The sequence below is a fragment of the Cydia splendana genome, chromosome 4, assembly GCF_910591565.1.
Source record: "Cydia splendana chromosome 4, ilCydSple1.2, whole genome shotgun sequence".
Classification (NCBI taxonomy): Eukaryota; Metazoa; Arthropoda; class Insecta; order Lepidoptera; family Tortricidae; genus Cydia; species Cydia splendana.
In genome coordinates this window covers 7222677-7238587 of record NC_085963.1, presented here as the reverse complement: position 1 = coordinate 7238587, position 15911 = coordinate 7222677, and the positions used below count along the sequence as shown (strand labels likewise).

The following is a 15911-nucleotide window of genomic DNA, read 5'->3' as shown; positions in this document are numbered from 1 at the left end:
TATAGGATATAATTAGCAAAATTGGCATGTACCTAATATAGTACAATATCCAAACAATGGTGACAAGCCGGTAGAACCCACTGGGTGCTAAGCTACCTTAGCAATGGACGCTTATAACGATTTTATGAATCCAATCATCTTACGAATCGAATCAGTTAAAAAATATATGATGTAACTTACATTTGTATTTTTGCTCCCCTGATTTCAGCCAAGTTATGGTTGGAGTTGGATGCTATATGGATACATACTCCAATAAAACTAAGTTATATTATATAACTTAGGCAGATTTCTGGAATCAGCTTTCACAAATTTATAGCGTAGGTATTTTGAAATTATTGATTTAGGGATTCAAAATAAACGAGTTTTCCATACGATATTATTTATAGAAACGCGTGACACTGACATTGTAGACAGGTGAAATTACAATCAATTGACAATTACAACTATTTTTTTAATGTTTGTTATTGCTTGTGCTTTATCAAATCAGCCACTACATGTAATTTACGAGAAGTCGTATCTCATATTTTCAATAAATTATAAATATTCAACCGAGCCGTGAATTAATAAATCATTCAAATTGGTATCTTAAATTAACCTATATTTTCAGAAAATAAAATAAAAATGGGGGTCTAAAAAAAATGAACAATCCTAATTGCGAACTGTCTACCACTTTAAGCGGTCGCTTGCCTGCATAGCATAATAACGTATTGGAATAACATATATATCAACGGAATTAATATCTATTAACTACGGTGGACCTGTAAGGGTTTTATCCCGTTTCATAGTTGTTACGAATGTTAGTGTCAAGGTATAAGGTAGAACGTAGGTACTGCTTTATTAAGGCAAAATATTTGCAAGAGATCCTGCTGTGCCAAGAGATCTGCCGAAACATAGATTAAGAAAATCTGCTCTCTGCTTACACATACTAGGACCTAAACTTTATAATAAGATCCCAACGAGTCTAAAAAACGTTCGCACCAACTTAGGATTTATATTAAGACGAAACGGGAGCTGAGCTAAAAGTCAATTTTGAGATTTCAAGCTGAATATACCCGTCGCTCTGACGGGGCGTGAGAGACTGTATTTGTGTGTGTAATGCACGCACACAGATGCGTACGCTTGCACCCGCGCGCGCCTCATTGCCGACAATTTGCAATGTTATTTTTCGTGCGTTACTGCCACGAGGCGTTCACTTATTACTTACTGTGTTGCGATTTAATTTTTTGACCCGGCTTACGTTTACGGAACTCGATAATCTTTCTACTACTGTGAGTTGTGGCTTGGCTTTGTTTACTTGACTTTGCTGATCAGCTTATTGTTTTGGACTCCGTGAGTTGTGGTTACCTATTGGACCGCACGCAATTCATCTACCTTTATTCAAGTAATTAAGCGTAATTAGCCGAAACCTTTATAAGAGTGTAATTCATAAGAAGTACATAAGATATAATTTATTTACTGGTTTGCTGTTAGCTTTTAATTGTATCATTTTACATATATGTTACTCAAATAACTAACACGGTTACACTGTTGTAAGAACATTATTTTTCAGGTAGGCCTTATTATACCTACTATAGGCCTTATTACCTCCTAGTACCTTAGTAGTAGTAGTACTACTACGGAAATTGATTCAAAGACTCAAGACTGACTTAAGTGGCAGTAGGGTGTAGGGTTTTTTCTAGGCTTAATGAGTTCGCTGAAGCTTATTTTTTATACTTAGCGCACAGAACCACTAGTTTAACAGTATCAGCTCTAACCACATGTCACCATTTTGTCCTTTACGTAACAAACTCAGGGGCCCAGAATATCCGATGTACCTATCAAATCAAGGTTCTGTACCAAATAAGGCCCGGTTATTATAGTTCGTTATTTTTTAGCATTAGAAAGAAGGTAAACAATCATGACGTGTCTTTTTATTAATAATTATTGAAAAACGTTTTCAAAAATTAGTTTATATTACTTATGAAAGCAAAAGAATATAAAAAAGTATATGATTAATACATACATACATACATACATACAATCACGCCTATTTCCCGGAGGGGTAGGCAGAGACCACGGATTTCCACTTGCTACGATCCTGACATACCACTTTCGCTTCCTTCACATTCATAACATTCCTCATACACGCTCGCCGGTTTAGGGTGCTCTTGCTCATTAATATGATTAATATGATTTATAATTCTAACATATTTGCTATGACTTATTTTTCAATGGTAATTTTTAATAAGACATGTCAAAATCTGTTACCTTAATGCAAAAAAAACGAACTTTAAGCGTGCTAACTTTCAAAATTTCATTTTTTATAAGATAGTATAAGTAGATGGGCAAAAATTTTGCGTCCATGTCCACCAGTGAGTAAGTGATTGAGATACCTAAACATTTAACTTTATAATGTAAAATGATATAATTTACTAACCTACTCGTTTAATTTCAGGTAGGTTGAATAAGGAACCAAGTAACCATGGGGAGGAGCAGTATTTACTAACATTTTCTTTTTGGGTCTTCAGAGTGTATCGTTTCCTTTTTTTTGCACATATTACACTTAAATATATATTCTCTGTGTAAACCCTTACGTCTTTCAATGACAAAGGCAAGATCAGCAAATGTACAATTTGTATGATCGTGCCTGATATTTGAGATCACAGAAAATAAATATTTTAAATCCACTATTCTGCGACCTTCTAAAATTTTTTTTTATCATGATTCATGATCAAAAAGCTCGGATTCAATAGTCATATCAAACGTCGATTATGCAGTTGATGATGAGCTTGCATTTTCTACCATTGGTGCTGCAAATGCATCAACCGGTGGCGATAAACTTTGCCCTCTTGTAAAACAAATTACTATTGTGATTGTGTCCAGCAAAAGGCCAAAATTCGGTTTACTTTCCTGTTTAAAATATTACTAATTTATTCATATTTCAGATTAGGTACATAGGTAACTGTCTGAATGTTACAATGTCAGCTGGCAAATTCTATCACATTTGTTTGTTTGGTAGTCATGGTAACATTCACTTACATTGATATCCTTATTAAGATCTGTATCTTATTATCCAGACCTTAAAATATTGCCACCGTTGCCCTTTAAGAGCCAACAGGAGTGGTCATTCCTCCATACAAACGTAGTCCTCGTTTTCCTCCGTGGTTTTTGAAGCTAGAGCAATGATTTTTTCAACACAGATTAATATTGTCAATATCTGTGTCGGACCGTTTTGCTTTTTTTGATATTTTTGTTTTTTAAGGCGCTAGAGCCCTTCAAAAACGGCCAAAATGGCCTAATAGACTATGCCGCAATGAGAGGCGTGGTATTCAAAACTGATATCAATTAGCCAAAAAAGCAAAACGGTCCGACACAGATAATTTCATAATCATTTAGATTTCCAAATTTGGTTACGATTGGTTAAGTTTTGGGGGAGGAAAAAGAGGACTACGAAACCTCGATTTTTGTCATTTTTACGCAGGATTTTTCGCCTCAGCTGCAGTTGTCCCTATCGCACTAATTTTAGGGGCGGAGTCAAGTTTCTAAATACGTACACAGCCAGAAAAGTGATGGGCAATAGTCGACATTTAATGTCGATAATCTAGTGATGTAAGAAGTTATCGATAAACCGTCTTGTGTGAAAATATCTAGATCCTAAGATACAAGGGGTTTTGGGTTGAGAGTAGGGAACACATTTTTGTAGTTATGATATACATTCTATTATGAACTTTTTGATTCTAATATTTCAAATTAGAAATCAAAATCAAAAATATTTTATTGCATGGTTAAAATGGGTTAACAAAATTTTTAGGTACCTACAGGCACGCTTCGTAATTGTCGAGCAATTTAGGGTCCTAGCTGAATTGGTTGTTCCATACTTACTCGTGCTCTATGGAATGTCCAATTTAGCTAGAACCCTAAATGGCTCAACAATCACGGAGCGTGACAGTACTAATGATTCATGTTCTGTATATCCTGCCCTACAATGGCGTTAATATTTTGTTGTCATGTCTATACTTCGTTTTTAAGCATTATTGAAAAAAAAAAAAAGTAAATACTAATATTAACCACTAAGTACATAACTATTACAAAAAAAGCTAAATAATTATACGATTGCATGCTTAAAAAAGACACGTCACCTTCACTCTAATGCTAAACAAACGAAGAATAAGAACTAACAGCGATAAGACCGCCTGTTGCTACCTTTATCTACATTGTAAATCGGTTTTAGGGTTCCGTACCCAAAGGGTAAAACACGGGACCCTATTACTAAGATTCCGCTGTCCGTCCGTCCGTCTGTCACCAGGCTGTATCTCACGAACCGTGATAGCTAGACAGTTGAAATTTTCACACATGATTTATTTCTGTTGCCGCTATAACAACAAATACTAAAAACAGGATAAAATAAAAAATTTAGTGGGGCCTTCCATACAACAAACGTGATTTTTGACCGAAGTTAAGCAACGTCGGGCGGGGTCAGTACTTGGATGGGTGACCGTTTTTATAAATAATGGTACGGAACCCTTCGTGTGCGAGTCCGACTTGCACTTCGCCGGTTTTTTTTAAATTTGTTTTTATGTTTGTGGTGTAATAAAGAATATTTTAGAGTCAGACCAAGAAAAGTCTACAGCAATTTTGATAGCACACGCAGTGCAAGTGTTATTTATATGTCATAATTTCATAGAAGCGACGTTTGAAATAATACTTGCACTGCGTGTTCTATCAAAATCGCTATAGATTTTTCTTGGCCTAACTCTACTTTAAATTACAAAGTAAGGCCTAAATTATAAAATAAGGCCCATCAATGTTTTTTTTTTGTGTTTATTAAACTTGATATTTTGTCTATAGTATTAGCGGACATGGCCTCAAAATTTAAACCCGCTTAAGAATCGGGCCTTATTTCGTGCATTATATACAATACTACCCATTTTTTGTAGTCATTATTTATACTATAGAAGCATTGTTTGAGTAGCCAATTATTTAAACAGTATTTTTTTAAAGGGCAACGGTGGCAATATTTTAAGGTCTGGATAATAAGATACAGATCTTAATAAGGATATCAATGTAAGTGAATGTTACCATGACTACCAAACAAACAAATGTGATAGAATTTGCCAGCTGGCATTGTAACATTCAGACAGTTACCTATGTACCTAATCTGAAATATGAATAAATTAGTAATATTTTAAACAGGAAAGTAAACCGAATTTTGGCCTTTTGCTGGACACAATCACAATAGTAATTTGTTTTACAAGAGGGCAAAGTTTATCGCCACCGGTTGATGCATTTGCAGCACCAATGGTAGAAAATGCAAGCTCATCATCAACTGCATAATCGACGTTTGATATGACTATTGAATCCGAGCTTTTTGATCATGAATCATGATAAAACAAAATTTTAGAAGGTCGCAGAATAGTGGATTTATTTTCTGTGATCTCAAATATCAGGCACTATCATACAAATTGTACATTTGCTGATCTTGCCTTTGTCATTGAAATACGTAAGGGTTTACACAGAGAATATATATTTAAGTGTAATATGTGCAAAAAAAAGGAAACGATACACTCTGAAGACCCAAAAAGAAAATGTTAGTAAATACTGCTCCTCCCCATGGTTACTTGGTTCCTTATTCAACCTACCTGAAATTAAACGAGTAGGTTAGTAAATTATATCATTTTACATTAATAAAGTTAAATGTTTAGGTATCTCAATCACTTACTCACTGGTGGACATGGACGCAAAATTTTTGCCCATCTACTTATACTATCTTATAAAAAATGAAATTTTGAAAGTTAGCACGCTTAAAGTTCGTTTTTAGGGTTCCGTACCTCAAAAGGAAAAAACGGAACCCTTAGAGGATCACTCGTGCGTCTGTCTGTCTGTCCGTCTGTCACAGCCTATTTTCTCGGAAACTACTGGACCAATTAAGTTGAAATTTGGTACACATATGTAAATTAGTGACCTAAAGATGGAAATGTTTTTTTTATAATTTTAAAATACATAGGTTCGAAGTTATTTAAGAAAACAGCCAAAAAATGACCATTCACCCCCTTTTATCTCCGAAACTACTGGGTCTAAAATATTGAAAAATACACAAAATAGTTCTTTACCTATAGATGACAGGAAAACCTATTAGAAATGTGCAGTCAAGCGTGAGTCGGACTTATGTACGGAACCCTAGTCTTTGCATTAAGGTAACAGATTTTGACATGTCTTATTAAAAATTACCATTGAAAAATAAGTCATAGCAAATATGTTAGAATTATAAATCATATTAATCATATTAATGAGCAAGATCACCCTAAACCGGCGAGCGTGTATGAGGAATGTTATGAATGTGAAGGAAGCGAAAGTGGTATGTCAGGATCGTAGCAAGTGGAAATCCGTGGTCTCTGCCTACCCCTCCGGGAAATAGGCGTGATTGTATGTATGTATGTATGTATGTATTAATCATATACTTTTTTATATTCTTTTGCTTTCATAAGTAATATAAACTAATTTTTGAAAGCGTTTTTCAATAATTATTAATAAAAAGACACGTCATGATTGTTTACCTTCTTTCTAATGCTAAAAAATAACGAACTATAATAACCGGGCCTTATTTGGTACAGAACCTTGATTTGATAGGTACATCGGATATTCTGGGCCCCTGAGTTTGTTACGTAAAGGACAAAATGGTGACATGTGGTTAGAGCTGATACTGTTAAACTAGTGGTTCTGTGCGCTAAGTATAAAAAATAAGCTTCAGCGAACTCATTAAGCCTAGAAAAAACCCTACACCCTACTGCCACTTAAGTCAGTCTTGAGTCTTTGAATCAATTTCCGTAGTAGTACTAGTACTACTAAGGTACTAGGAGGTAATAAGGCCTATAGTAGGTATAATAAGGCCTACCTGAAAAATAATGTTCTTACAACAGTGTAACCGTGTTAGTTATTTGAGTAACATATATGTAAAGTGATACAATTAAAAGCTAACAGCAAACCAGTACATAAATTATATCTTATGTACTTCTTATGAATTACACTCTTATAAAGGTTTCGGCTAATTACGCTTAATTACTTGAATAAAGGTAGATGAATTGCGTGCGGTCCAATAGGTAACCACAACTCACGGAGTCCAAAACAATAAGCTGATCAGCAAAGTCAAGTAAACAAAGCCAAGTCACAGTAGTAGAAAGATTATCGAGTTCCGTAAACGTAAGCCGGGTCAAAAAATTCAATCGCAACACAGTAAGTAATAAGTGAACGCCTCGTGGCAGTAACGCACGAAAAATAACATTGCAAATTGTCGGCAATGAGGCGCGCGCGGGTGCAAGCGTACGCATCTGTGTGCGTGCATTACACACACAAATACAGTCTCTCACGCCCCGTCAGAGCGACGGGTATATTCAGCTTGAAATCTCAAAATTGACTTTTAGCTCAGCTCCCGTTTCGTCTTAAAAAAATACTGTTTAAATAATTGGCTACTCAAACAATGCTTCTATAGTATAAATAATGACTACACAAAAATGGGTAGTATTGTATATAATGCACGAAATAAGGCCCGATTCTTAAGCGGGTTTAAATTTTGAGGCCATGTCCGCTAATACTATAGACAAAATATCAAGTTTAATAAACACAAAAAAAAAAAATTTGATAGAACACGCAGTGCAAGTATTATTTCAAACGTCGCTTCTATGAAATTATGACATATAAATAACACTTGCACTGCGTGTGCTATCAAAATTGCTGTAGACTTTTCTTGGTCTGACTCTAAAATATTCTTTATTACACCACAAACATAAAAACAAATTTAAAAAAAACCGGCGAAGTGCAAGTCGGACTCGCACACGAAGGGTTCCGTACCATTATTTATAAAAACGGTCACCCATCCAAGTACTGACCCCGCCCGACGTTGCTTAACTTCGGTCAAAAATCACGTTTGTTGTATGGGAGGCCCCACTAAAATTTTTATTTTATCCTGTTTTTAGTATTTGTTGTTATAGCGGCAACAGAAATAAATCATCTGTGAAAATTTCAACTGTCTAGCTATCACGGTTCGTGAGATACAGCCTGGTGACAGACGGACGGACGGACAGCGGAATCTTAGTAATAGGGTCCCGTGTTTTACCCTTTGGGTACGGAACCCTAAAACCGATTTACAATGTAGATAAAGGTAGCAACAGGCGGTCTTATCGCTGTTAGTTCTTATTCTTCGTTTGTTTAGCATTAGAGTGAAGGTGACGTGTCTTTTTTAAGCATGCAATCGTATAATTATTTATTAGCTTTTTTTGTAATAGTTATGTACTTAGTGGTTAATATTAGTATTTACTATTTTTTTTTTCAATAATGCTTAAAAACGAAGTATAGACATGACAACCAAATATTAACGCCATTGTAGGGGAGGATATACAGAACATGAATCATTTGTACTGTCACGCTCCGTGATTGTTGAGCCATTTAGGGTTCTAGCTAAATTGGACATTCCATAGAGCACGAGTAAGTATGGAACAACTAATTCAGCTAGGACCCTAAATTGCTCGACAATTACGAAGCGTGCCTGTAGGTACCTAAAAATTTTGTTAACCCATTTTAACCATGCAATAAAATATTTTTGATTTTGATTTCTAATTTGAAATATTAGAATCAAAAAGTTCATAAGTAATAGATTGTATATCATAACTACAAAAATGTGTTCCCTACTCTCAACCCAAAACCCCTTGTATCTTAGGATCTAGATATTTTCACACAAGACGGTTTAGGGGCTATTCATAAATTACGTCATTTCAAATTAGGGGGGGGGGGGGGTCTGGACATCGGATGACGGTAGCATGAAGTAGGAGGAAATGGGGTCATTTGAAGCATGATTTTTGGATGATTATAGGGGGGGGGGGGTCAAAAATCGTCAAAAATCGATGACGTAATTTATGGACAGCCCCTTATCGATAACTTCTTACATCACTAGATTATCGACATTAAATGTCGACTATTGCCCATCACTTTTCTGGCTGTGTACGTATTTAGAAACTTGACTCCGCCCCTAAAATTAGTGCGATAGGGACAACTGCAGCTGAGGCGAAAAATCCTGCGTAAAAATGACAAAAATCGAGGTTTCGTAGTCCTCTTTTTCCTCCCCCAAAACTTAACCAATCGTAACCAAATTTGGAAATCTAAATGATTATGAAATTATCTGTGTCGGACCGTTTTGCTTTTTTGGCTAATTGATATCAGTTTTGAATACCACGCCTCTCATTGCGGCATAGTCTATTAGGCCATTTTGGCCGTTTTTGAAGGGCTCTAGCGCCTTAAAAAACAAAAATATCAAAAAAAGCAAAACGGTCCGACACAGATATTGACAATATTAATCTGTGTTGAAAAAATCATTGCTCTAGCTTCAAAAACCACGGAGGAAAACGAGGACTACGTTTGTATGGAGGAATGACCACTCCTGTTGGCTCTAAGTCGTTTTTAATCCAAAAGGCCTATTATTCCGTTGCTGAATTCTTGGATGAATAGCTCGACGATAACTATTATTTTTAAATTTTTATGACATTCTGAGAATTTTATTGTTGTATATTTCTTTTTGTATTAATGTATTTATGTTTGATTTCCATCTCGCATACCTATGTACCTAATTATAAGATAACACTGACAATGTATGATTGATACAAATAAAATGAATATGAATAATATATGAATATGAATATGTGTAAGTCGATTATAACCCTATATCGGTAGTCAGTTTGTTTATTGCTTTCGTAGTTTTGCGCATGCATTGAATTGACATTGTGACAGTTATAATAAATGGTAAATAGATTTGCGAGTGGAGGTTTTGTAGAACGAAATAGTTATTAACTTATTATTGAATCAATTTCGATTCCGACGAACAATTAAATTTAGAACTCAAGTCACGAGTTGACCGAACTAGCTATTACAGTATGTTGAGATAGTTCAATGTACGCGTCGAGTTTTAGGAATGGCCACAAAAACAAACTGCTACATTATTTAAACCGGACAAATGTTTTTATGATACTATCTTTTGGTAGGTAGGTACCGTTAGATAATACTCAACCGAAGCTACTACGCAGAAAAAACTGTAAGCCATTATAAGATTATTATGGACTCTATGGAAACCAGGCTTTTGAACACACAGACATGTGCTGATGATGGTACATATTAACTGTTAACATTAGACTTAGATATTTTGTAACTAAGCATGGAATACCAGTTTTCAAATTGTTGTTTTATCGTTCTAGCATGGGAGGGTACGTCGAGCGGGCGGCGTCCACGGACGCCCCTGCTATGCCGGAGCTACTGGCTGGCGCATACTGTGGCCACAGACCTCGCCTTCGTCATCACGCTCGTCTACTGGACGCTAGTCTATGACCCGAGTAAGTGTGGATATTCCGTGTTAAACCTAGGTACCATAAATGTCGACGCTACTGGATGGCACATACTTTAGCCACATACCTCACCATCGACGTGTAACTCGTTTATTTACTGGGTATATTTCATTGGCGAGAAATCGTACGGGAAGCAACATCTCTGTGCCTGAGGGCTTACCGCGAACCACGTTCGACGTGTTGCCTCTCTATCGCACTTGTAAATTTGTCCGTAAAGTTGACAGGGAGGCAACACTTCGAACGTGGTTCGCGGTAGACCCTCTGATGTCAGAGGTTGACCACGACACTCTGCAAAGAGTATAACGACAAAGAAGAAGAAGATATTTCATTATAATATACCTACCAGCCAGCATTTCAGGGACTCTCGCCTTTGAGCGAGTAGTTAAATGGTAATTATTGTAGTAGTTAATATAGCTGGTCAAGCAAATCTTGACAGTAAAAAAAGGCGCGAAATTCAAATTTTCTATGGGACGAGATCCCTTCGCGCCTACATTTTTCAAATTTGCCGCCTTTTTCTACTGACAAGATCTGCTTGACCAAGTATAGATATTATTCTTGGAAAATAAGAAATAAGAACACGCGGGTGAGCCCCAAAACTTTAACCTAAACACTACGTTCTTGACTTTCAGAAATGCACGAAATAAATGCGCTGAATCTTCTGGTCCACGGCGGTAACTCCGTAGTCATGTTGGTGGAACTGGCAGTTACAGCGCATCCTGTGCGGGCAGCCCATGCGCTCTACGGTGCTGGGGCAGGCCTGGCCTACGGGCTCTTTAGCGCATTCTACTGGGCTGTCGGAGGCACCGACCGGGCTGGTCTCACTGCTATATATCCCGCGCTGGATTGGAACAAACCTGGTGGGACTTTGATTTCTAAATAAGACTATTATACAATTAACTATGGACATTAACATTATGTTCAAGACTTTGTTGACTGTTGTGTATTTACTCCTAAAATAAATAAACGTGTACCTACGCGTTGGAGTAACTTCGAAAGCGGGGTTATTTTAGTAGGTAATGGTTAATATATACTAAACCAGAAGCACTTTATACTTTAGCAACAAATCAACAATACTGCAACTCTTATCATGACGTCTTTCTTACTGTTGCTATAATAGAAAGTGCTTCTAGTTTATTTCATAATTATTATTCAATTTCAAAATTAACCCGTTTTCGAAGTTACCCCAATGTACCTTATATTAATGTATATATGTATGTAGGTATACTTTATTGCACATCGAAATAAAAACACGAGAAACACAGTAAAAGAGTAAATTAAATACAACAAAGGCGAACTTATGGACGTGAACGTATGGGATAACCTAGGTATCGCCGGAGGCTTATCTTTCTTAATCGGTGTTGTATGAATTTAATATATGATATTCTATTTAATGATGACCCTCGAATTTGTATGAGATCCGCAAATTATTTTGAAGCAATATTCTGTAGATAGTTTCAATGCGGGACCCGCATAAATAATTTAAGTACCTACATCGTTTCTGTCTGTCTGCGGTATGAATTATGAATTGTGTATTCCAAAAATCTGGAATAATTTACCACCTCCAATTAGGCTAAAAACCTGCTTGCTGACCTTTAAAAAACAATGCAAAATATTATTATTTAACAAACAGGCTGAAGCGGCGAACCTAAGATAAATAAAAATAAGTATCTGACTAAATCACCTGGTTAAAGTACTATATTTTCCACTCTTTAGTTCACTTTTAATTTAATTTAATATATTATGTATTATGTAGATGTTAAAACGCGGTTTAATAAATAATTGATTTATGGAGGTGCGAAGGGAATCTGGTTCTGGCTGAAAAACAGCGCTAAAGTGTCACCCATGTGGGCGGGCATTTTCAGCATCATGCTGACGCCAAAACCGTTTGCCACATTATTTAGAATAATTATAACTTATACTTAATATTATTAGAATAGTTAGTTTAAGTTAGTTTAGTTTATATTTTGTACTTCTTTGTGGCAATAAAGCATTTTCATTTCATTTCATTATTAGTAATTATTTGTAAATGACAGCTGGTCTAATAAGCAATTTTGACCAAAATTAATAAATAAATAATTTCTTCTTTCTTGTTCCTCCGTCATAGTTTAGTTTATTTCATAAAAAAAAAATTACAGTAGTATTTTTTTCTACGTTAATATAAATGAATTAATATTATGATCAAAAATTATTGTTAATTCATAGTTTAGGAATAGATAAGGACCGATTTCATCCAGTTAGGTACGGCAAAACCAACATTATTTTTAACCCATGTTTTGTAAGTGCCATGACCCATGTTTCTCATTTAAGATACATTTGTAGCCTTCAAATTAAGAAGATAAGACTAAAACCTGGTATTCTTTTATTACAGGCTCAGCATTCGGGTTCGTAGCGCTGTGCGCCGTGGTGATGGTCATAGCGCACGCACTGGCGACTTGCGGGGCGACGCTGCGCGGGCGTCTCGCCGCACGCTTGCGCGCTGCACGCCAACAGCAAGATCGGCAGGCGTTGCCGCCCTACTGAGGATAGGATAAGATACGCTTAGAATAAGTAGTCTGTGGAAAACAAGTGAGCATTAAGCTTTAGTTTTAGGTTACACGGGCAGGCCTGTGATTGCCTATCACCACTGGCTTTTTAGCCTCCTGAGACCCAGAAGCAATTGTTTTGTTTTTGAAATTGGAACCCTTAGTTATACAATAATAGTTCAAAATAGTTTTGGAATAAGTATGTACAAAAAATTGTACGCAGGAACTTAGGAGGTTAGTATACCAATTGCCACTGAATCCATTTTACAATTTCTAACTGTCCTTTAAGATCTTTTAAATATAGGTTTCCAACTACCCGATAGTTAAAGTACTACTAGATAGTAGTTCTTTATATTTGCCGTACATTTCTAGACAAAAATAGTCATTACGTATTTGTTATCGGACGTATGTTTACCACCATCATAATACCGGTATATTTATCACTAACATCAAAAATGTACGATGAATTGACAGTAGGTATACCTAAGCGATAATTATTGAAACAGGAGGAGCTGTACTACAGTCAGCAGCAGAAGTTGCTAGGCGGGCGAGGTGTTCAAAATTACCTTGACACGCTCTTATTCGCTTAACAATAAAGTCGCGTCAAGATCATTTTGAACACCTGACCCGCTTAGCAACTTCTGCTGCTGACTGTACGTTGACAATGGTTCATTGACAAATAAATGCCAACCGAAAAGTAGAAATGTATCAGGCGTGATCATTTTCATACACTATTTAAATTTAGAATGGCGTTTTCTATTGGCACATTAGGCACATGGCTCCCCGAGTCATTGAACAATGTGCATCAACCTCTTTGTAAAAAATGCTAGGTAGCTTGACGTGACTTTTCAGACTACGCAAAATAAAACAAGATAACGGTCGGAATTTAGCAGAGTAAAACCTAGAAATAATAATTAAGTAGGTATTATAGCAATCAATGCACTGCCATATGCATCTGAAAGTTCTAGAAAATTATGGGTATAAATACTCGTTGAAGCGACTGTCAGTAGATAATTTGAAGTCATAATTATAGCTGTTTGAACAATTTTCATGACTTTCATGGGTCACCAATATCGCTTGAGTTGGCCCACCTACTCGATAAAATTTGGCCACATACCCACACTTAATATGTAATTTATAGATTTTATTCTTGTTACAGTCTGACTGAATACTACTAGTGGGAAAATAGCGCCTGTTGAAAACGTAGCCTGTGCTAGCGAGTTAGAGTTTGCCCTATAAGTTGTGACGGTTTCATTATTCTCAAGAGTTTAGGGTGGTCCTTTTCTATTCCGTCAATATAATCTACGTGTTTTAACGTTAGTTGAAAGCATTTATGAAAAAGTTAGGTTTAGAAAATCGCTGTCGCCTGTAGGTGTGCATGGTGTGTTTAGAGATTCGATTCGAGGTGATGTTTTAAGGCGATTGGTCGCTGTTATTAATATATCACCGAATGAAGAATGTGAAGAATTAATTGCAGAAGTGTAAGAAAACACAGTCACTCGAGTTTGACAGCCAAATTAGATGTCGTGTCGATATGCGGCGCATAATGTATGGAGCTGTACAACCCCATTTACATAAGCTGTCAAATTCAAAGCAAGAGTTTGTCACGTTTGTTAGACGTTATACAATCAAAAAATGTTTTATATTACTGGTAGCAACGTTTTAATAATTGTTTAACATTATTACCGTACAAACTGCAGACACAAAAGTAAGACATAAAAGTAATTCGTCTAAACTTTGGGGTTAAGACAGCATTATGTGGTTGATTTTGCACCACTTATGTATCTAGATTAGGTATAGTCACCGTGATTGTTATGCCATTTAGGGTCTTAGCTAAATTGGACATTCCATAGCGTAATTATGGAACAACCAATTTAGCTAGGAACCTAAATGGCATAAGCATAACAATCGCGGAGCGTGATGGTACATGGGCGTCAAATTCTGTTTCATTCTATACACATAACAAACACTGCACTGCCTAATTGTTTTATATACATGTCAAAGATGGAACACAATTAATTACTTACTTTTTCTCAGTGATGCAAGTCTCTCTCAAATAAAGTTACTCAGTGATTTAGATTTATTATTTAAAAATACAAGTATTGTATTAAGTTTAATAGGTATATTATGTAATGTATTGATTCGCCTATGTTTTTACAAAAAATATAAGAAACACTATCATGAAACATAGAATGTAGTTTTCATGTCGAAATCTGGAGGTTGTTATAGTTTCATTAAATCAATTTGGTCTCATACCAAAACCTTTATAAATAAATAGTTATACGTGCATTTATTCTTAAAATAATATGAATGGTATTATTCAGACAAATAATAAATTTGTGATAAAAATGTGATTAGCTGATTAGCTAGCTTACCCGAAACTATAGGTTAGGTGGAAATCGTCGGCGCGAATAAAAAAATCGCTGTGTTTTTTTACGATTTTTTGATTTTGGCATATTTTAATTCCTTTTTCAAATTCAATTTACCTATATATTTTTTTTTTTAATCTGTATTAGTTTTGAAAATAACTAACAAAATTTGTACTAAAAAATTGCTATGTGATTTCTTTAGCACATAACGAAATTAAATGCCTTGTTTTCCGTCGAGGGTGATGGCGATAATGTTGCACATGGCGATTTTTTGACCCTAAAATCCGCTATGTATCATTTCTCGTACTACGTTACTTTGGCAACAAATCGCTATGTGAAAACTTTATACATGACGATTTTAAGTGAACCTAATTTAAGTCGCTATGTAGCAATTTTCTGGTTAAAATAATTAATATTGTAAAACTTTACAAAAAAAACAGTTTATTTTCTTCATAAGTATCATGTAAAAACCATTGATCTACCAGAAAAAAAATACAGGTGCAACAAATATAATACAAACAGGAAAATAAACAGTTTTTTTTGTCTCCTGAAAAGTAGCTAAAAAATACATGGCGATTTTTTTATTCGCACCGACGAAACTCCTTTAAATGAGTGGTAAAGCCATTTGGCTAAAAATGTACAACATTTAAGTAAGTATG

At 35.6% G+C, this 15911-nt stretch overlaps 1 protein-coding gene across 1 annotated transcript in view; it reads left to right on the top strand.

The window, feature by feature from the left end:
- LOC134789775 (protein rolling stone-like) overlaps nucleotides 1–13021 on the top strand; it is a 53351-nt gene extending 40330 nt beyond the window's left edge. Inside the window, exons 4-6 of the mRNA XM_063760420.1 lie at nucleotides 10215–10349; nucleotides 10991–11218; nucleotides 12730–13021. Of these exons, the coding sequence (XP_063616490.1) occupies nucleotides 10215–10349; nucleotides 10991–11218; nucleotides 12730–12881 (515 nt within the window). The 3' untranslated portion in view covers nucleotides 12882–13021. The remainder of the gene's footprint in view (nucleotides 1–10214; nucleotides 10350–10990; nucleotides 11219–12729) is intronic.
- The last annotated feature ends 2890 nt before the right edge of the window (nucleotides 13022–15911 follow it).